The 23,714-nt window shown below is 31.0% G+C and overlaps 4 protein-coding genes and 1 pseudogene across 4 annotated transcripts; 4 read left to right on the forward strand and 1 right to left on the reverse strand.

Annotated features, from left to right (window-relative positions):
• Positions 1-816, forward strand: LOC125864220 (alkane hydroxylase MAH1-like; annotated as a pseudogene).
• A 3,950-nt stretch (positions 817-4,766) lies between these two features.
• LOC125866128 (alkane hydroxylase MAH1-like) lies at positions 4,767-7,544 on the forward strand. The gene is made up of 2 exons (XM_049546426.1): positions 4,767-4,914; positions 5,913-7,544. The coding sequence occupies exons 1-2, from the start codon at positions 4,912-4,914 to the stop codon at positions 7,449-7,451; spliced, it is 1,542 nt and encodes a 513-aa protein (XP_049402383.1). The 5' UTR covers positions 4,767-4,911; the 3' UTR covers positions 7,452-7,544.
• Positions 7,545-9,362: 1,818 nt separating this feature from the next.
• LOC125866127 (probable auxin efflux carrier component 1b) lies at positions 9,363-13,422 on the reverse strand. Its single transcript, XM_049546425.1, has 6 exons — positions 11,844-13,422; positions 10,761-11,031; positions 10,518-10,603; positions 10,255-10,412; positions 9,956-10,032; positions 9,363-9,586 (listed from the first exon to the last, which is right to left on the reverse strand). The coding sequence occupies exons 1-6, from the start codon at positions 12,946-12,948 to the stop codon at positions 9,520-9,522; spliced, it is 1,764 nt and encodes a 587-aa protein (XP_049402382.1). The 5' UTR covers positions 12,949-13,422; the 3' UTR covers positions 9,363-9,519.
• Positions 13,423-16,340: 2,918 nt separating this feature from the next.
• On the forward strand, positions 16,341-19,342 carry LOC125866149 (uncharacterized). Its single transcript, XM_049546454.1, has 3 exons — positions 16,341-16,719; positions 17,907-18,136; positions 18,792-19,342. The coding sequence occupies exons 1-3, from the start codon at positions 16,356-16,358 to the stop codon at positions 19,068-19,070; spliced, it is 873 nt and encodes a 290-aa protein (XP_049402411.1). The 5' UTR covers positions 16,341-16,355; the 3' UTR covers positions 19,071-19,342.
• Positions 19,343-20,752: 1,410 nt separating this feature from the next.
• LOC125866047 (uncharacterized) lies at positions 20,753-23,154 on the forward strand. The gene is made up of 3 exons (XM_049546332.1): positions 20,753-21,114; positions 21,891-22,120; positions 22,614-23,154. Exons 1-3 carry the CDS (start codon positions 20,781-20,783, stop codon positions 22,890-22,892), a joined length of 843 nt encoding a protein of 280 aa, XP_049402289.1. The 5' UTR covers positions 20,753-20,780; the 3' UTR covers positions 22,893-23,154.
• Positions 23,155-23,714: the final 560 nt, after the last annotated feature.

Here is a 23,714-nt window from a genome sequence, read left to right on the forward strand (position 1 = left end):
ATGGATGTTGTTGGGTACTCTATTATTACCTTGATAATTTTATGTTTCACTTATTGGTACTTGAAAAATAAATGGACCAAAACTTCAGTCCCAACAAATTGGCCCCTTGTTGGAATGTTGCTTGGATTTGTTCACAATATGCATAGAGTCCATTCATTTTTCACTGACATTCTCTCAGAAACTAATAGCAATTTCGAGTTCCCTGGCCCTATTTTCGCCAACATGGACATGTTATTCACTAGCGATCCTGCAAATATTCATATATCCTGAGTCGAAATTTCTCAAACTATCCAAAGGGACTTGAATTTCGTGAAATATTCGATATATTAGGAAATGGTATCTTCAATGTTGATTCTGAATTATGGGAGATTCATAGGAAAACAACCATGTCCCATTGGAGTGGGACATCGAGCTCAAGTTGAGCTCGATGTCCTACCAAGTGGTCATCGTGTTACACCAAACATGAAAATATTGATATCAATTTATACAATGGGGAGAATGGAGAGTATATATATGGGAAAACGATTGCTTAGAGTTCAAGCCAGAGAGATGGATTATTGAACGAGGAGGAGTCAAACATGAGCCATCACACAAATTTCCGGTGTTTCATTCAGGGCCAAGGACTTGTTTAGGGAAGGACATGACATTCATTCAGGCAAAAATGGTGGCAGTTATCATGATATACAATTACAATATTCAGTTAATGGAAGCACAAACAATTTCTCCAACAACTGTTGTTGTTATTCGAATGACAAATGGTTTGAAGTTTAAGCTGAGTAAAAGGGTTCTATAATTTTTTGTTTAATTAATCCTATAAATAAATTGTGTTAGGGGCGAACTTGTTATGTATTGTTTCATAATGTATCGTATCGTATTGTATCGTATCGTATCGTATCATATTGACTTGTTTTAATGAATACAACGTTTGGATAGATTGTATTATTCTCAGTCATTGCATAATGTCACATATCCATAATTTGAATGATAATCTACAAGAAATTGTAGTATATGGGGTAGAGTTGCTATGAAAAGGTAGGGTAACTGATCAAATAGAATTATTAAATAATAAGTAAAGATAAAATGAGAAGAAAATATTAAGGTAACGACGCGATCACACCAAATAGTCGCTAGCCGTGGATTGAAACAATGCGATACAATAGAATTTAAGTATCAATCAAAACAAACATCATATTTAGATTAACAATATAATATGATACAATGGGTAACAACCATCCAAACAAGGGTTAAGGTGTGGGTTTACGGGAATTCAACAACTTTTGTTCATATCATCTATTTGTATTTAAAAGAATCAAAAAAATATTTATAAATAATTGATGGTGAATCCAGATATAATTTTATGTTAGATTGAAATTATTGTAGAAATCATACGCTTTTTAAAACCTAGATCCGTCTCTGTTTATATATTGGTTTATTGCATGAAGTATTAATGAATTATTTAGAGTTGCAATCTCTGTCCATTTTATATTCGTATCGATTGCTCGTGTTGATATTCTTGGTTTTCGTATTTTGTAAAAATAGTTTCAGATTTTGACGTGGCATATTTGAGGCTACAATATTAAAGACCACAATATTTAAGATTACAAAATTGAAATTTTTATTTTTATTTTTTAAAACTACATGTCAAGTCGCACTAAATCAGTCTTTTTGAAAGAGGAAAAATACTTATCCGGCCCATTGTTTACCACGTCAACTAATTACCAATTAGCAAAAGTGAGTTTAATATTTATGGACACTTGAAAATTTAGTCCTTTCGTTTTAAAATTTTTGTCACAATATTTTTTAAGAGACAAACTATATAAATTTTAATTTACTATTTTAAGATATATTTTCTATTGTGGATTATTAATTATCAGTATTCTCTTGCACAAATTTATTTCATTTAATTATTTATAATACTCTAAAACAAATCACATAATTTAGGAATGCAATGGTCGAAACAATTCCTTTAGCATCTTATGTTTTCTCACATAAGAGGAATACTTTGGCATTGCCTTTCTCTTGCTAAGTAATTATCGAGACGAAAACTTTCGATAGTTCATGTCCCTATCATCTTAATTAGTGGGACTAGTTTAAAAACTTTTCACTTGAATTGTCAAGACTTGATTATTATCTTTTCGTGAAAAAATCCTTTTAAAAATACGTATATTTCTTTATGACTTCGCTGATCAATGACCTCACATGGATAGTTAATTTTGAGGCATCACCATCATGGGTACTATCAACCCAAGCCCAAAGAGGGAAAAACCAGACTAAAGTGAAGAGTTTATTAGTTAAAGGAGTTTTATTTTTGATAATTTAGATCACATTTGATCATGGAAATTATTCATTTTTTTTTCATTTTATTTAAAATTATTATTAATCAGAAAATTCTGTTTACACGTTTTCCATATCACCTTTATTTTGAGAGTTTGTCCCAATTTTTGCTGTTATTAAAATAACCATTTATTTCAGACACCAACCATATAGTACATACCTTATTAATAAAAAAACTGACCACTGGTCCAAATTTGATTGATTTATTTATTTAAAAAAAAAAAACATATAGTAAATACCCAACTACCGTAGCTGCAAAATTTATTCTCTTTTCAATCAAATTGGATAACTTTTTTTTATGTTTTTGTTAGTTATGTCCAACTTTGATCTGATTCAGACTTTTTAAATTCTGCAATGCAAATAAATGTGACATTACTTTTTTAGAACAATTTTGATTTTATATTTTTAGATATATTAATTAAGAGCATGTTTGTTATTGTTGTTGAAAGGCTAAAAATATTTATTTTGAATAAAATACACTTATTTTTTTTTAAAATAAGGTGTTTGACTAATCAGTAAAACTATTTTTAAGTAGAAGCATAAGTAGTTTTTGTGTTGTTGTGAAGAAGCTAAAAATTTTGTTTATTAAAAAAAACAGAAGTAGTAGAAGCAGGAAATTATTTATTGCAAGCCCAAAATATCTCCGTCATATATACATCTATATTTATTTATTTTAGTGATAAGTTTTTATTATGTTGTGATTTAATTTGTGAAATGGTTTTTACATTTATTTTGATATTTTTAAATATATTTAAATCATCATGTAATTTTTTATTCATATATGTAGAATATTGACTGAAAATTTAATTATGTAAATTTTAATTTAATAAAAATAAAAATTAAATTAAATTTTATAATAGATATTTAAAATGATCTTAATATTAAAAGTGTATTGATACTTGTCCTTTTTCATAATTTGACTCTCAAAAGTACTCTTTTTAAAATATTAGTCAAACACAATTCGCTTATCAAAAACGTTTCTCAAATGAATTAACCAAACACAATTATTATTATTTTCAAAAACACTTTTTGAAAACCTATTTTTAAAAAGTTCTTCAAAAAATGAGCAGCTTTTAGCAGCAAGGCTCTGGTTGAATAAGTTTGTTAGGTTTTAAAATTTTCAGATATAAATCATATTTCATACTTTAAAAAAATGCATTTAAATTCTAAATATTGTTTATCAAAGTATGATTAAACACAACTCCAACTCCAACTCCAACTCCCATCTTAAAAATTTCAAAGAAATTTAATTAAATTTAGTTTTCATGCTCAAACGCCACCTTCCCTGTTACTCATTATATAATTTTGATTGATTTACTTCTCGTTGGTTTTATTATTATAATATTATAAGTAGTTACACTATTTTTTACTTAGATATACAATCCAAAATAAATATAATAAAATCTCACTAAATTAATATAGGTGGACTCATGAAATATTAATATTTTATAGAGATATTATTTAATCAATAAATAAATATTTATTAATTTAAAGTGTGTTTTAAAATTCAATGAAGGTTAATTTTGATTACATCAAAATCATTATCTCTTACTATGTATGTATCATATTTATTGAATTCACATAAAAAAAAATTATTATATATAAAGTACAGTGAACATCAAAATCATCGGATCTTACTAAATTTTGTGTCATATTTGTTGAATTTATATTTAAAAAAAATAAATTCACAAAGTACAATGTATATGTATGATTCATTATAATATTATTTTTTATTAAATAATTTATTGTAAAATAAATTCAACAACTCAATGATTCATTGCGAAAATAAATGCACTATACATAATAGTCATTGTTTATTAATAATCAAATATTATTCATTGTATTCTTTACTAGAAACATTCGATGTATATATGACTGTGAGAGAATAAACTATATAAACAACATAAATTTTTTTTTGAAACCATATCCATAAATGACTTCTCATTAAAAAGGTATCACAAAATCAACTATGATATATCAAATACGTAAAACATTATGTGAATACAAAAGAGATCATTCCACATGCACTCAAACAGATTTATAGTCATGACAACACCGAAATTTTTGGATGCAATAAAAAAAAGTTAGAGATGAGCTTCAACTAGATTTGAAATTTAATAAAAAATAATAGAATCATATTTCACTAAATTGTCTTACATATATCTGTACTTTTAAAGAATTATTAATTTATAATAGTAATGAGACCATATATTTATATAGGAATCTTCTGAAAATATATTATCTTATTATCTTATCAAATTGAGTAATTTTTTCCATTGATGCAAGTCGGGATCAAAATATTAAAGTGATTATTAATTTACCGAGTATTAATTCAGTGAGGTTTTACCGTACGCAGAAATAAGATGTGCGTGTGCTATAAAGAGAGTTTTGTCCCCATATCTATGCACCCAACAAATTGTGTGGTGGTACCATCGCCGCGCTCTACACAACTATATAATAGCCCTTTTCATTATGAAAGTTATATCATTCTCTACTTATAAAACCTCTCAAAATTTTAGCCAAGATTTATAATCAAGAATCAAGAACATATACAACATACAAGCTTCATATTTACTCATGGTATTTTTTCTAAACTTTTATGTTATATAAAAACATCTCATTTTCCACTATTTCATATGTTAATTAGTTGTGCTTCTTTTGGTTTATTATGTATTACCAGGAAAGTTAAATTATTAGTCTCTCTGTCTCTATTTATTTGTTCATTTTTTACTTAACACACCTGTTATGAAAATAATAATTGACATAGTGAATTTACCATTTTATTCCTATTAATTGATAGAATTTCAAAATCAATTTACTCATTAAAAAGATTCTACTTTTTTTTTCTCGAAAACATTAACTCTCTAAATAAATTGAGGGTATAATAGGTAAAAAATATTATTTTTTCTTAATTTGTCAAAAATGACAGGTAAAAGAAGACAAATAAAAAATTAAAATTGGACAAGTAAAAAGGAACCGAGGGAGTAGTATTTTGAATTGGAGGTTGTTGATGTTTGATAGAAATATGTATTGTGTATGAATGGTGGATTTACCTTCTGTCTTCATGTTGTGATTGTTCGTTCCTTACGTTTCAATTTGTTTGTTTGGTTTTGATTTGATATAGAACTTTTTGAATCTTGTGATTGATATAACATACCATCAATGAGTTCAGTCGATCTCAATACCTTCAGTGCGAAATAGATCAAAGTTAATTTTGGATCTATAATTTTAACAATTTTTAGTGATAAGAATCTAAATGTCAAATTGATCAAATTTTACATCTTAGATCCACATTTTTGTAATAATACACCCATTATCTCAAAATCCTAAATACGCCTCTACAGTTGTGATGTTAAACTAAAGATACATGGGTAAGATTAAGCAGATCTTGCCATATCAGTTATGAAGAAAGCTTATTGACTAATGACCTGTTAACTAACAGTAATTTAATTAACTGTCTAACTACTCTCAACATGTGGAATATACTATAATGTCATTTAATCTTATGGTCTTAACCATATCACGTAAAATTAAAAAAAGCATTAATTTTGACTAATATTTGTCTTAATTTTGTGCAGACACTAATGGATGTTCTTGGTTACTATGTTATTCCCTTGATAATCCTATGCTTCACTTATTGGTACTTGAAAAATAAATGGACCAAAACTTCAAAACCAACATATTGGCCCATTATTGGAATGTTGCCTGGATTTGTTCATAATGCTCATAGAATCCATTCATTTTTCACTGATCTTCTCTTAGAAACTAGTAGCAATTTCGAGTTCCGTGGCCCTATTTTCGCCAACATGGACATGTTATTCACTAGCGATCCTGCAAATATCCATCATATCCTGAGTCGAAATTTCTCAAACTATCCAAAGGGACCTGAGTTTCGTGAAATATTTGATGTATTAGGAAATGGTATCTTCAATGTTGATTCTGAATTATGGGAGATTCATAGGAAAACAACCATGTCCTTAATGAACCATGCCAAGTTCCAAACATTGTTACAACGTAACGTATGGGACACGATCGTTAAAGGTATTGTTCCAACTCTTGATATTTTTGCAAAACAGGACACCCCTGTTGATTTGCAAGACATTTTTCAGAGATTTAGTTTCGATACTATTAGTAAATTATTACTTGATCACAATCCCAAAAGTTTGTCTGTAAATCTACCTTATGTACCATGTGAAAAGGCGTTCAACGACATGGTTGATGCACTTTTATATCGACATGTCTTGCCTGAAAGCTGTTGGAAGTTGCAAAAATGGCTTCGAATTGGTAAAGAGAAGAATCTAATGAACGCATGGGAGGCTCTTGATCAATTCATATATCCTGCTATATCGAAAAGGCAAGAGAAGTTGATGAGTAATAAAATTAAAGACGATGATTTTGACCTATTCAGTGACTATGTCAAAGCATATAATCAATGGACAAATGAAGATGATAAGAATTTGGGAAGTGTAGAAAAATTTCTAAGAGATACTTTCTTGAATTTGATGTTTGCTGGTAGAGACACTACAAGTACAACTCTTACTTGGTGTTTTTGGCACTTGGGTAAAAATCCCTTAGTTGTGAAAAAGATTCGAGAAGAGATTCAACAACAATTGCATCTAAAAGAAGACGAAAGTCTCAAGTTTTTCAACATAGAAGAGTCGCGAAAATTGGTCTATCTACATGGTGCATTGTGTGAAGCTCTTCGACTATTCCCACCCGTTTCAATTGAGCATAAATCTCCACTTAAACTTGACGTCCTACCAAGTGGTCATTGTGTGAGTCCAAACATGAAAATATTGATATCGTTTTATACAATGGGGAGAATGGAGAGTTTATGGGGAAAAGATTGTTTAGAGTTTAGGCCAGAGAGATGGATTACTGAACGTGGAGGGCTTAAACATGAGCCATCTTACAAATTTCCAGCGTTTCTCGCGGGGCCAAGGACTTGTGTTGGGAAGGAAATGGCATTCATTCAGATGAAAATGGTGGCAGCTACCATGATATACAATTACAATATTCAATTATTGGAAGCACAAACAATTTCACCAACAGCTACTGTTGTGATTAGAATGACAAATGGTTTGATGGCTAAAGTAGTTAAAAGGGTTGCTATTTAGTTCAATTGAATGCTAGTGAGAAGTGTGTTTCATTTCCTATAAATAAATTGTATGTTTAGACTTCAAGTTTTGAATAAAATTTGTCTTTCCTTTCTTAAACTCGTAACATTCCTGAAGAAATATGATGAGATGAATATGAATAGAATTTTTAAGCTTTAAATTAGAGATTTTGTTTAAGTTATGAAAATCGAGAAATTTTTAGTAGTGTTGCACCCTTAAATGAGTTTTAAATGGGATGAATCTGAATTGATTGGAGCAATGAAAATCGATATATCAAATCAATCACTCTACATAAATTAAAAATGAGGCATAATAAATTAAAATGTTAGTTACACACTTACACTAGACACCACTATTCTTTAAAATTAAAGTATATTTACACACTTTTTTGGTTTTTCATCTGTTGTCCGAAATTATTATTGGAGCCAGAATATATGGGCGGGATGAGATAGAAGTGGGGGGTCTCACGATAGAGAAAAGACAATAAATTTGAAATATTACTTATGAAACTCTTTCCCCCCCTATTTTCATTAGAAAAGTCAATTTTCTCATTATTATTTTTTAAGAAATTTATTTTCATAAAAATGATATTTTTCAAAATATATTGACCAACCAAAAATTAAAAAAAAAATATTTTGCAGAAAAAAGTTTTTCTTTTTATCAAATACATTCTTGATCTTAACGAATATAAATAAGGCCTAACAAAAATAAATTGAAACGAACAATGTAGTATGTAGTATGTACCACCACCGCCCTACACAGCTATATATCATCAAAAATTTGCACTCAAGGGCCTTGATGTAATTAGTTATGCCAGTATGAGCTCACAAGTTCGAGTTGTGGAAACATTCTCTTACCTACCGAAACTGAAAGACTAATATTATAATTCCTATTTCAAAAGTATTTCCTTTTGTAAGTAAATACTTACGTACTCCATGTATAAATCAAATAATATTAATTTTTTATAATATTATATTATACCATATCATGTATTAATTTATTTCAGAACAGAAAAAAATAATCAATTTTTGTCATTTTTTCAATTTGATAATCCAATTAAGGGAATATTCTTCCACTTTTTTATGACATAAAGTTAAAAAACAGTGGACCGCGCAAAGAGAAACAACAATGGCAAGTGTTCAGTGTTCCAAAACAAAACACACATGAAGCACGCCATTAGAATGTGTCACACAGAGGGAAAGAAAATCCCGAATTTTACGTAAATTATTAGTTTATTTTTAAATTATTAACAAACTTAAAAGTATCATTTTATTTAATTAATTGAATTTAAAATACACTTTCAATTTTGCAACCTGAATGAAATACACACTTAAATTTCTCGTCAAGTATAGAGTGTTTTTAACACTTCTCTCGACTTTTTAATAAGAGTTTCATGATTCCATAGGAGTTTGAGATTACTTACTGTGTCATGTAGCAAATTGGGATGTATCTAAATTTAGTTAGTCAAATAGTTAAATGTTTTTAAGGCTATCAATAGTTAAGGAGACGAAACTAATAACTTGCGCCAAAATTAAAAAAATATTTTCTACTAATTTCAAAACTATATATATGAAAATAATTTTTAAGCTATATATTTTGTACAACTTTATATACTTAGTATAATTTTTCAACCAAGGTTATACAAATAACTCTATACACCACTGTACAACACTTGTTCATGGTGATGCATCAATTATGTTGAAATTAGTTATGATATTGATATTTATTACATTTTTTCATTTTTATTACTTTATCCTAAAATAATCAATTTTAATACTATTGTTCCACATTCTGATCGGGATAACTTATCACGATTAATTATTAATTATGATATAACTTATTCCGATAAGGTCCTAAACTGGGGAAATGAGTTTTCACTTTCTTCATGAAAAACAACTAATTAAGTTAGTAAATAGCATTGCACAATACAAAAGGTTCAAAACTAGAAGGGATAATAAAGAGACAACAAAATAAATTTAATTTTGTTGGAAGCCATAAAAAAGCAGTGGCAAAAAAGTCATTTCCTTTTTAGATTAACAGCTTCTCTGCAGCTTTGCTCTCTTCAGTATCAAAGCCCCAGCAAAATGTAGTACACTAAAGTGATTGGAAGGGCTATTAACATACCAAATATAACCCTGCAAAATCACCAATACCAATATTACAAGGCAACCGATCGAAACCCGAAAAATACCAAGTTATTACTAAAGTGTATATACTTCATGCAACGTCTATATATGTTGCTCGAACTCTTCAAAAATGTTGTTAGTTGTGTTGGATTGTCCAATAGTAGTTCATTTTCAGAGAGTCCGAGCAACAATATAGGGCATTGTGGTTGTCTTTTAGGAACAAAACGAAATGAAGAGTTTTAAGTTCTATGCAACGACAAGTGCTAAACCAAATCAAAATCGGATAAATGGTAGGTGAATAATTCATTGGAACGAGTCGAAATGCACGTAACGAGTAAGAAATGTTGATAGTGATATATAAGTTTGTGGAGTCCTTACCCTGTGCTAAGAATATCAGGATGAAGATTGTATTCTTTGGCAAAGACAAAAGGAACAATTCCTTGAGGTAGAGCTGCCTGAAAAATTAAATATACGAAACGATTACAACAACAACAAACCAAGTGAAATAACAAAAGTGGGATCTGGGGAGAGTAGAGTATTGTCAGACCTTATCCCTACCTCGTGGAGGTAGAGAAGTTGTTTTTGAAGGAAACTCGGCTCAAGTGCAACAAATCAAAGTAGTTATGAAAAGAAAAATGACAATGAATATGCAAAGGATAACCTTTTAGGTCCTTTACCTGAACTATTGCAATATGCAAAAGAACACCTCGAAGTCCAATAGCTAAGGAGGCAGCGGCCATGACTGCTGGACCGCTGATGAATCTAACTGCCATAGAGAAGGCAGCAATTGTTTTTCCACAGGAGATCATTTTAGGCTGCAACGCCATGAACAAACCTGAAGTTTACGGAAACAAATGAGTTCCAACGACCATTAATTTTACCATAAGCATAGGCCAATGGTTAGTACTATTGTGAATGTTAGTAAGAATAAACGTCATACCAAGACTAAACATTGCCATTCCAAGACCAGCATCGGAGAGAATTGATATCGACTTAGCAAAAATCAAAGGCATCTGAATGTTCCACCTGAAACCATATCAATTATTTAGTAATTGAGTTAAATAAACCAGAATGGAATGCGGATGACTTATATAGCCGACTAGAACTAGTTTGAGATTCAAACATAGTACATTGATACATGTATCGGAATACGTTCAAGTCAAGGAAACTTCAGTGTGCATACCGGAATGAGATCAAGGACCAAGCGAGACCAAGGAGACTAGAATAAGTATTCGGGTTCCTAATGAGTTTTCGCCACACCATAATCAGAATAAGTCTGGTCATCACACTAGCAGCAGGCATAGCAGTAGCCTTAGTTTCATTAGCAGTCTTAGGAAACAGCTCGGCTGTAGAACTTGATCCAAGCTTCTTTAGCACCGGCTCTTCTCGATGACATCCATTGGAGTTATTTTTATCCCCGAGAGAAAACTCTTCTCGACCAAAATCATCATAATCTAATGCACAAAAGATTACGAAATCAATCATTAATTATAAAAGAAAAGTACCTAACTTGCTGAAGGAAAATGAGGAGCATAATATGAACGCGACCTTTTGATAACATGTGTTGTCCTCAACACAAACTATACACATATAGTTCACAATGTTAAAAGTACATATAATTATTTAAAAAGCACACATGTTATCTCAAAAAATTAGTAATTGTGGTGATTCTTGCACTCGATAACTTAAAATTCTGGATTGTATACCCATGCAAACGATAATTTTAAGTAATGCAAGCATTCTCGCGAGGAGACAAAAGTGGATCATAATTTCAGGAATTCCCTTGAGAAAGGACAAAGCTAGACCTCAAACAAGAAAACCATAGTAGAATGCCACCAATAATGCAGCAGGCTCAACAAAACAAAAACAGTTCATTCACATATTTCTCTCTGCTCTGATATGCGAAAGAACTAGTCTTTCGTAAACAGCCTCTCTACCTCCGTCAAGTAGGGGTAAGGTGTGCGTGCACTCTATCCTCCTCAGACCCCACATATTTCTCTCTAGTGAATCACAAATTAAAAAATCTCTAGACCAAGCATAGAATCACAAAAACAAAAGTGTACTCATCCCAAGACAATACAACCAAAACCAACTAAATTATTAAACAGAAAAGGACATATGACCACATGCTATCTCATTAAAATAGTGTACTCAACCAAGACAACATAACCAAAACCAACTAAAATACAAAATAGTACTTAAAAGACATGAGTTTTTAGACATGTTGATAATATGGCATAGTAAATAATGGAAGTGTGTGCCCAACCTTTTGAGTGATGTCCAATTCCAAGCTCATTACCAAAGTCACCTCCCCTGAACACATGAATCCCTCCTTCAGATACTGGTGAAGCACTTGAACTCCAAACAAACATATGAAGATCTTTTCCACTTTCTGTCCCATTAGCCTTCTTTTTCGTCCCCGGTCCTCCGGTCACCGGAGAAAAAATCCCAGCATTAGTAGGTGCAGGGTACCCTACATTAGTCTTCCCAAATCCACTCTCCTCATCAAATCCCAAGTTACCAAAATTTGATGTCCTAGGACTCATATTTGCATTATTTTTCCCATTCACCATTGAGTATATATCATTATGGTTAAAATTTGAATCTCTAGGGGTCATATTTCTTGAAGATTGCAAAGAGTAAATCTCAGCATTAGACAAATTAGATGGTCTTGGTGTCATGGACAGACCACCAGTGTTATTACCATGTGACATTCTTGAAAATATTTCAGACCTTGAACTAGTTGATTTCCTAACAACTACATGAAGTTTCCCATCATCACCAACTTCAGCTTGAGTTTCTAATGGTTCTTTTCCATCTAATGAAATAACATCAGAATCAATTTTAAATGAAACAATTGATCCTCCAGTATCAGGAAACTGTTCAGCAATAAGCATTCTAGCACCTCTATACTCAAACAAGAAAAGCATCAAAGTGTACCAAATGATACATTGAAGAACAACAATTTGAACCATTAAACTCCCTGAGGCATCACCATACATCCCTTTTAGCAAAGGGATTCCCATAACTAAAGTATTAGGCAAAGTTGAAAGGGAAAACAAAGTAATGGACCATTCAAGAGACCCCCTTGAGCTAATTCTTGACCAAATAGCTAAAACAACAAGAACAATGACTTTTTGTAAAGTGTCAGCAGCTATGAACCTGTAGTTCATAGCATAAGGATTGTTAGAAGCAATGAAGTGAAAAGATAGCAATGGAACTGCAAAAAGAGCTACAAATCTGTTGATTCCTGAACATTGATCTGGACTAAAAATCTTCCACCATTTCACTGAGCCATATGCCAATATCATAGCTACATAAAGTGGAACTACAGCAGTTAGAACATGGTAAAGGTCTGAAACTGTTATCATTTTTTCCCCCTAAAATATCAGAATATGGCTTTTGGGGGGCACAAAAATCAAATGGGCTTCACAAAAACACAATAAAAATCCAAACTTTCCCTCATGAAACACTTTTTTTTCTCAAGATTAGCTTAAAAACAGAACAAACCCCAAATCAGAATATGGCTTTGAGTACCAAAAAAATGGAAAAAACACAAAAAAGATTCAAACTTTCCTTCATGAAACTCATTTTTTTCATTCAAGAACTTATTAATGAACCCCAAAAACAGAAACAACTTGTGTTTTTTCTCTCCTGCTTGAACTCTCAGCTATAGGCAACTGAGACAAAGTAATAACTCAATGAGCTAAAAATAGTTCATTTTTTTTTTCAGCTAAAGAATGAAATAGTATATAGTAGTTATTAAAGAAGTGTTATTTAAGAGGAAAAATTTGTATAGAAAAAAGGGAGAGAAGAAGGACGAGGTTTTTGTGGGAATTTATGTGATAGTGATTTGTTTGTTTATGGGAATTAAATGGCAGACAAAAATATAAAAGCTGAGGGCTTTTGGGAAGCTTTCTTTTTAGTCTTTTTATGAGACACATTTATAAACGTACTGAAATGGTAAGTACTTCTTCATGGTTAATTACGAAAGTTTTAGATTTGAGTCTCATGAATAAGAAATTGTCTTTGTTAAAAGAGCATTTTTTACTCACGTATGATTTTCTAGTGTAAAATTCAAATTTAGTTAGGCTCTATTATAATTGTCGAATACTAGATAAAAAACTAAAAAAAAACATTTATATTTTTGTTTTGATTCGATATTCGATGATCATACTGAATTTTTGGTTTCATTATGATTTTTTTTATAAAACGTCTCACATCATTAAAATATTCTATATTTCTTATATAATTTTACCCCAAACAAAGTAGCAGTAGTATTGCAAGGAGTTTGGCACAATAGTCAAAATGGATATGACATATTAGGATTCAAATCTCAATAAAGAAACCAATTAAAGTGATTTTTCTTGACAAACTAAGATTTAGTAGGCATAATTTTTTATTATGTACTGTTGATAGAAGATACGATCATGTTTAAATCCAATTTGGGGCATATTTACAGTAAGATAAGTTGAGTAACTATTCGGACTCCGTGAGGATGATCGGTTGAACATTTTTTATTAAAAAATAATACTCATATATATATAGAATATAAATCATAATTTTTACAAAAAATATATTAAATTTTGAAAATCCTAACATATAAGTCTTAAGTTTAATCCTTGCGTTCAACATTATGTTATTTTTTCACTAAAAGAAATTCTTTTTTCAATGGCTAAACATTCTTAACGAACTTTTTGATTTCGCCATGAATATAATCAATAAATTCACCAAAATTCATTCTTTATGTGTGATAGTTTTCTTTTATAAAAATTCATAAATTTTAAATTTCAAATCTGTCTCTTCTGCATTGAATTAGTGAAAATGCATGCAACCTAATCTAAACATTCTCACTACAATAAAGAGCATATATATTGGTTTATATATCTAAAAGGAATTAAACTATTGAAAACAATCTCTTCTAACTCTAAAAGAAGGATGCAAAGTCTGTATATATTATATTATTCTCAGACTTCACTTATAAGACTAAGTCGAATTAATATATTATTATTGTTATTATTATATATATATGTATTAAAAAATAGAAAACATGAATAGAAAGTGGGAATAATAGTAGTTATAAAGGTAAGCAAAAAATATCAAAGCAGCATCAATTTTGATTCTCCATGAGAGGGAAAAGACCAAACAGCATCTCAGAGAAAAGGAAAGAAGAGAAACTGCAATTCAGAGAACTTTGTGATAAAATATTATTATTAACCTTTTAAAAGATTCGAACAAACTACTTTTTCTCATAAATTATTTTAAAATATTCTACACGACTCATTCTTTACAAATATAGTCAGTGTCTACTACCTTTCTCACTGTCAAAAATGAAACTCATTTTTCAACCCGTTCGATATTTACATCAAATTATATTAAATTATTATAATTAAGTAATTTATTAAAGTAAGAATGCATGTAAATGAGTTATAATTAAATGCTGAAAATATGTGTAAATATGAATAAGTTTTTATCTTTGATAAACTCAGTAAATTTTAATATGTGATAGTAATATGTTTAAGTATTATTTATTAATGATTATCATGAAAATACACTTATAATTACTTGATAATTGATTTGTGTAAAAATTGTAAGTACAATAATTAACTTAAAATATACTTTAAAGGCAGCTAAAAAGCTGTTTTCCACAAAGTTACTTTTGTCAGGCTACTGCTTAAAGGTTGCTGGAAATGGATGGAATTAGATTAGTGTGTTGGTGATTTTGTGTTGTTTGGTTTACCCTCAGTATTAAACTTTTTTTTTCAAATTATTTTTCGAGACTTGATACTAAACATCATTTAACAGAGTTAGTTTGGTAAAATATTTATATTAATAATTATTTTTTAATAAATATGTCAAGTTAAAACGTGACAAGTAAAAGTGGATGAACAGAGTAATAAAAGGATGATACTACTATATTATCATTTAACTTTATTTAATTTAATACTTTAAGAAATGTGTGAGATGATAAATAATATTTAATAGCAAGAGTAAAATAGACACAAAAGATAAATTATCTCTTGATTTTCTAAATTGAACAAGTATTGTTGAACAATTAATTCTAATATAGTGGATAACTATTGCTGAAATGAGGGAATAACACATTCATCTCCCTTTTAGTTATTAGTTAAATGACCACGATTTAAAGCTTATTTTTGAGCATATTGAAAATTTAAGAGAGATCATTAGATCGTAGTCTTACAAATATTAGATGATGAAAAAAATCAATTTTTTTATGCTCCATATATGAGTGAATATAATTCCCGAGTTTAATATAGTTAAAAGGATAATTTTCAAGAGCTATATTTGTAGAATCATAATAACGTCAACATGTGTAATTCCACAAGAAGAAATATTTGCATAAATCAAACCTTTTGTTTTCCTCATCACAAAGTATCTTGGTAGAGGCAGAGGTAGAGTACAAGATACAAATAAATAAAACGAAATAATAACTTATTTTTATAAGAGCAACGATATTTCAATTTATAGAACATCAATGAACTCGAATAATTTGACAAATCACATATATAAATGTATGTCCAAATAAATAGTTTGTAATTATACACATATACAATTGGTGAGATTTAAAATAGACGCTTTAAATAGATTTATACGTCTAACAAAAACCAAAGAGCATAAATCGAAATAAGTACAAGACTCTCTCAAGTCATTCGTCCAAATGCTATACAACACTCAAAATGAAAGGACAATATTGTCATTTAAATTTTTTCATGCTATTTCTATAGCGACAAACAGAAAAAATAAAATAAAAAATTTAATGGAGAACCATGCTGAAGTAGGACGCCAGCTGGAGCCATGGGGAGAAATCGCCGGAAAAGTGGTGATGGTCACCGGAGCTTCGTCGGGAATCGGTCGAGAATTTTGCCTCGATTTATCAAAAGCTGGTTGTAGAATCATCGCCGCCGCTCGCCGTACCGATCGATTGAAATCTCTATGCGATGAGATCAACGGAATCAGCTCGAATTCCTCGAACGAATCGACAGTTTCAAGTCAGGAGCTTCGAGCCGTAGCGATTGAGCTCGACGTTAGCGCGAATGGTGCTGCCATTAAAGCCGCCGTACAGAAAGCTTGGAACGCCTTTGGACGTATCGATGTTTTGGTAAATAACGCTGGAATTCGAGGTGAGATTGATAAATTGACGAATTTTTCTTCTGAATTTTTGATTGCACGATATTCGAGGTGATTTGAGAATTTGATTGTGTTGTTTTGAATTTCTGATGCATAAATGTTTAACAATGAATATGGCAATTGAGTAGTTAATCGTTCAAAAGTTTTATTTTGAAGTTGTACTGTTGATCAACATTAGAAAGATTATTTATACTGTAAAAGTTTAATTATTTGCACAAATTTTAGTTAAATTAAAAGGCCATTTGTTGAAGGAATAGTTTGTGTAAAAGAGGAGATGTGTCGATGTTCCAGTACCGTAGTGTGAGAGGTTGGCGATGCGCGGGTTGAAGCCTGAAGGAGAGCTGGAGTTAGGTGGAAGAAGTATTGAGGAGAGTTGATTTGACAGGATATGGTGTGTTTTAGCTTAATGAGGACATGATATTGGATAGGAGAACATGGAGGTTGTGAATTAGGGTAAAAAGTTAGGTAGTCGAACCTATGTGGAAAAAGAAAAGTGATATAGCTAGGTACTTATGTGAAAGTTGATGTAGCTAACATTCTAATGTGTATATGAACTTTGTCCATGATTTATATTTTTAGTTGCTATCAACCTTAATTAATGAGTTAATGAATAGCTATTTTGGGCAGATATCAGAAATCCAATTGAATACAACTATTAATGTAAGAAATTCTTTCTCCAAGCTTGTCAATGGAAGGTGTTTCTGTTTTTGATGACTTTCGAATGCTGCTTTTGGTGCATGTTTTAAGTTTTGAAAATGTCCAGCTGACTTCCAGAAGAGAGGTTTTTTGTGGGTTGTTGTGGGTTGGGGGGCGGTTTGTGATGGTTCATAGCCAGTGACGGAGCCAGAAATTTTAATAAGGGGGTTCAAAATCTAAGAAGTAAACACACGAACTAGTGGAAGGGGGTTCAACATCTATTATACATACCTAAAAAATAATTTTAACCATGTATAAATAGTAATATTTTTCGCCGAGGGGATTCGGATGAACCCCCTCATTATATGCTGCCTCCGCCCCTGTTCATAGCAAGGGTGGGGACAGGTAGGGCGAATCGGCAGAAAATTAAGTTGTTTAGGACTTCTATAGCATCATCTTTGCCCATGGAGGCTGGAGCCTATCTCCTTTCTTACCTTTTAGTAATTGGTTGTGTGATGACTAATCTGTCATTTGTTTCTTATAGGCAGTGTGCACTCTCCGCTGAATTTGTCAGAGGAGGAATGGGAGAAGATCTACAATACGAACCTAAGAGGGGCATGGTTGGTGACCAAATATGTTTGTATACATATGCGCGCTGCTAACCAAGGAGGATCTGTTATTAATATCTCTTCTACCGCTGGTCTTAATCGTGGAAAATTACCAGGCAGTCTTGCTTATGCTTCTTCAAAGGATGCTCTTAACAGCATAACAAAGGTAGTGTCTTGGTTTTTCTATACTATGTGATCCTTTGAGATTTAAAAATTTAAGCTTGCTTCATCGAAATTGCATGAAATTATATGAAGACAGGCATACATGACTTTTCTAAGTTAATCAGTCCCTTTTGTCAGCTCGAAGCACACAAATTTCATACATGATATGTTATGTTTCTGACTTCGGTAGCTCCTTGAACAACGATGGAGAAAAGGAAGATAAATTCATAAACAACCTTAGAGAATGCATCTAAATGTGCTGGAAACATATAAAAATATGGTCCAACATATTGAGAATATATATATATAAGGAAGAGTGCTCTAGGATAGTTGCCACACACTTTACATATGTGATGGGATGCCTTACACACACTTCAGTCTGTTGGCTGTGATTCTTTGTAGCTTTCGCTTTTAAGATATTACTCTTGGCGTTGTCGCTAATACTTAATGGTTGTTAGTGGTAGACAACATAAGCAAGATGGTTTAACTTTCCGAAATGTACTATAAATGATCCTTCTCATTAGGTCTCATCCATTCAACTTTGGCAGCAGTCTGATGCAACGTCAAGTGTATAGTAATGCACACTATAATACTTTTGTATGTGTTTCTTCTCGTTCTGATTTACAGCCTCATAAATCATTGTTCTTCAAATGTAACAGGTGATGGCCATCGAATTGGGACCATACAAGATCAGAGTGAACTCAGTATCACCAGGAGTTTTCAAATCTGAGATAACAGAGCGCCTCATACAAAAGGACTGGTTTAAAAATGTTGCATTGAAAACCATTCCCTTGAGAACACATGGAACGTCAAATCCTGCTTTGACTTCAGTAGTACGTTATTTAATCCACGATTCCTCAGAATATGTTTCAGGCAACATTTTCATCGTAGATGCTGGAGCTACTTTACCAGGTGTCCCAATTTTCTCATCCCTCTAGTCATAGAGGAAACTAAATTTGTTCAGTTTGTGTATACGATTTTCATATTTCATGTTAGTTTGCTTAAGATATGTTGTTGCCTTGTTCCGCTAGACGTTACTCAGTCATGTTAGAGGCTTCATAGATAAATCGTAATTTATAGACATGATCCGGAGCAAGAGACATATTCTTGTTGATAGGCTGCAGATTGAGTTCATATTTTTTTCCTTTCATTCCCTATAACTCAAACTTGTGCAGAATATATTTGAAGTTACATTCACTCGTTATTAAGATTCTTTGAGTTCATATTCGAAGTGTCACTAACAACAAGATGAAAATCTAGTCAATCAACTATGCTATTAAGATTTCCTAAGTTACATTCACTCGTTAATAAAGTAACGTTAATTTTTTATGTTATGCTTTATTATATTTCTTGTCGTTGTTCAGATTTATTTAATTAAATTTTACGTATATAATAGTAACTGATTATTTTATATCAAAGTTTGGAGTGTGGTGGGTGGTTGTTATGGAAATGAAAGTTGAAGGGAAAATAAGAGGAAAAATCGGAGACATTGTAAAGTGGAAGAAAAGAAGTAAATGTAAAGAACAGAGAAAAGGAGAAGAAGCTAGATGGAAATTGATTATTATTTTTTAAAATCATACCGTAACATTAGTATATTATTTTAAAATTTAGTACTTCCCCATTTTACAAATATTATAAAATTTAAAAATATTTTTTGTAATTTAAAATTGCAAAATTCATAAATTTTCTTTATTTACTTAAATTTTATTCACAATTAAAATCAGGTATATAAACTAAAACGAAGAAAATATTTTTATTAAAAATAATTGCTCTCTTTGTTCCTTTTTAGTTATCATAGTTTCTTTCTTAAGAGTCAAACAATATAAATTTTGACTAACGTTTTAAAATGTAATTTTTCATCATATTGATTATAAAAAAAATTGCAAACTTTTTGTGTAGTTTTTAAATATCTAAATTATTATTTTAAAATATTTAATTAATGTTATTTGATTTAGCTTTAAAAATTAGTCAAATTGACTCTAAAAAAACACAACATGACGATTAAAATAAACATATGAAATATATTTAACACATGTTTGACGGTTGACCACATTAGTTTTATTATTAGTCAAAGCATGGTCAACATAAATAATTATTTAGTCAAGTCTAGGTCGTTAAATGAGAAAACCGGAAATGAAGAGGCAACTTCAAATATTCGAATATATGTCAATTGATAAAAATAAATAAATATAAAATGCATCTTTTGTATATATAATTTTTAATATTAAACTATAATTAAGTAATAATATATAATAGTATTTTAAAGTTAATTTATCAATTCTTAATATTAACTATTTGTCTAATTAGATACTCTCTCCCTTCATTTTTATTTATTTGAATATGTTAACAATGACAAGTAACGGAGTTGAATGTTCGTTGTTTGGTTTTCTTGTTAGGATGGATGGACAAGAATATTTCACGTACAAAATATATTTGGGGATTAATTAGTTTCCGTAAAATAGTTCTTCATCATTATTTTGAGTTTTTATTTTTTATTTCTCGTACCGAACATCGTCAAGGGTAATATTGTCATTTAATTCATCTAACAACCAAATTCAATGTACCATTCATTCTCTCTATATATTTAGTAGTAACTCCACTACTCATTACTAATACTAATATAGCAAAAAACAAACACAAAAAGGGAAATGGAGAAGCATGCTAAATCCGTGCGCCAGCTGGAGCCATGGGTAGAACTCGCTGGAAAAGTGGTGATGGTTACCGGAGCTTCATCGGGAATCGGTCGAGATTTCTGCTCCGATTTATCAAAAGCTGGTTGTAGAATCATCGCTGCCGCTCGTCGAATCGATCGATTGCAATCTCTATGTGATGAAATCAACTCGAATTCGAGTCAGGATTTACGTGCCGTAGCGATTGAGCTTGACGTTAGCGCTAATGGTTCTGCCATTGAAGCCGCCGTACAGAAAGCTTGGGATGCATTTGGACGTATCGACGGTTTGGTTAATAACGCCGGTATTCGAGGTGAGATTGGTTGATAAATTGTCAAATTATTGAATTGAATTCAGTATTTTAGCGTATCCAAGTATTAGGGATAGTTTAGGAACCAAAAACAACTGATAGTTTGAACTTGAAATGACTAATAGTGAATATGAAACTCGCAAAAAAGTCGTATCTTTGACCAGTATAATATAATTTCAACTATTTTCATAAATTTTAGTTGAATTTTGAAAGGTCATTATCAAGGAGTTATATGTACAAATTTTGGATATTTTTTTTTTCTGAAAGAATAGTTTGTGGAAGAATAATTTCCATTTGAAATCATTTCTTCAAAAAAAAAGTAGGTCCATTTTTTTCAAAAAATTGTGTACATAAACTTTTTGAACAAGAAAACGATTTGCAAAATATTACTAAAATATTTCCACAAATTATTTAAAAATGGGTCAGAGATTAGACACTATCGAGCAAAAGATAATATATAAAAAATAAGCCAATTTGTATCTTTTGGTGGATATTACTATTTGTTGCTTAGGTAAAAAGTTTTGTACCTAATATTCCAATGTGTATGTGAACTTTGTCCATGATTAGTATTTCGAGTTGCTATCAGCCTTAATTAATAAGCGGTTGTTTGTTAGCTGGTTAGAGTTATGCAGATATTAGCTATTCATTATAGATCATGTCGATTTTTTCAAAGTGGTACTAGTTTGATTGGGAAATGATTCCAGAATATGTGAAAGAGATTTGTTACGTTTTAGTATTTGTCTTTGTGTAATGTCTAATCTATCTGTTTTATCTTATAGGCAGTGTGCATTCTCCACTGGATTTGTTGGAGGAGGAATGGGAGAAGACCTACAAAACGAACTTAAGAGGGGCATGGTTGGTGACCAAATTTGTTTGTAAACATATGCGTGCTGCTAATCAAGGAGGATCTGTTATCAATATCTCTTCTATCGCTGGTCTTAATCGTGGACAATTACCAGGCGGTCTTGCTTATGCGTCTTCAAAGGAAGCTCTCAACAGCATTACAAAGGTAGTGTCTTGTTTTTCTTATACAATGTGGTTTGTACATACATTTAAATGCTCTGGAAACATACGTATATAGATTCACATATTTGTTGTGCAAAATGGTTTGAGAATACATATAGTAGTGTAGCACAAACGAAGAGTGAGTACTCTAACATAGTTGCCACACAACGCTTGTGAACTATGATCGAGCCAGAAATGTGGATCTAGTTATGGTAAATGTGGAGGCGTCAATGAGAAATCTAAGCAGATAACATTTCTAGTTGTCTTACTACCTTGTTAAACTTTATATATGTGATGCCTCGCGCATTTCAGTCATTTGGCTGTGATTCTTTTATAGTTGTTTATAGCTTATGCTTCATAGATATTACTTGTGGCATTGTCCAAGATGTTCTACCTTCGGAATGTACTCTGAACTGTGTCGTAATGCACCTCTGTATTGTTTTCTTCTCGTTTTGATTTACAACCTGATCAATCGTTCTATTCTTCAAACGTAACAGGTGTTGGCCCTCGAATTGGGACCATACAAGATCAGAGTGAACTCAATATCACCAGGACTTTTCAAGTCTGAGATAACAGAGGGTCTCATACAAAAAGACTGGCTTCAAAACATTGAACTGAGAACTATTCCGTTGAGAACACATGGAACATCAAATCCGGCTTTAACTTCAGTAGTACGTTATCTGATCCACGATTCCTCGGAATATGTTTCAGGTAACATGTTCATAGTAGATGCAGGAGCTACTTTACCCGGTGTCCCGATTTTCTCATCCCTCTAGTTATAGAGGAAAACAAAATAGGAAAAAAAAGGATGGAAAATGGAAATGTTAGGGAAACAACAGAGGCTTGACTTTGGTTGCCTAAAGAAATTTTATGTTTTCGTTTGACATATTTATGGTAAAGAATGGTTTTTTTGTGTGCATGGAATTGTTTTTTTATTTGTATAGCTCCATCATTGATTGAAATTAATTAAACTCCTATGAAGTGAAGTTTATTGTTTTTATAGGGAGTATGTGTTACTGAGACTTATTTCTTCTGCTTAACGGCTTTAATAGTGGATGGTGGTGTTAGAGATGACATACTTTTGGATTTTTGACCAAAGTAAGTCATTATTAAAAATAATTCACCAAAATAATACATTTTTTTGAAATTTTACAAAACTAGTATAAACGTAGTTCTCGGTAACGTTTTAGGTTATATTTTATTCAAAAAAATTCAATAACAAAAAGACAAAAATTTGACATAGTAAACAGACATAAAACGTTATTGTCAGTAACGTTTTATAATTCGTTACTCTGAGGCATGTTTTACAGCTAAAACGCAACTCACGATAACGTTTATGGAATATATAATTTTCTCTTTTCTTCTCTTTTCATTCACAGATATTAATACTTTTGCAAGAAAAGGAAGAGTGAGGAGGGCTTTTCTATAAATTAATTCCTTTTTTTAATAGTTATTTTGCTTACTTAACTAGTCCTTACCATTCCATCAGCAAAAGAGAGTTGCAAGGAATGGAAGATAGTCCTTCCTCTATGGGGGTTAATAAGGATGAAAATTTCATCCTTGTACAAAAAGTGCCCTATACATAGACTTAGGAGTGT

This window comes from Solanum stenotomum, chromosome 5 (genome assembly GCF_019186545.1).
Source record: "Solanum stenotomum isolate F172 chromosome 5, ASM1918654v1, whole genome shotgun sequence".
NCBI lineage: Eukaryota > Viridiplantae > Streptophyta > Magnoliopsida > Solanales > Solanaceae > Solanum > Solanum stenotomum.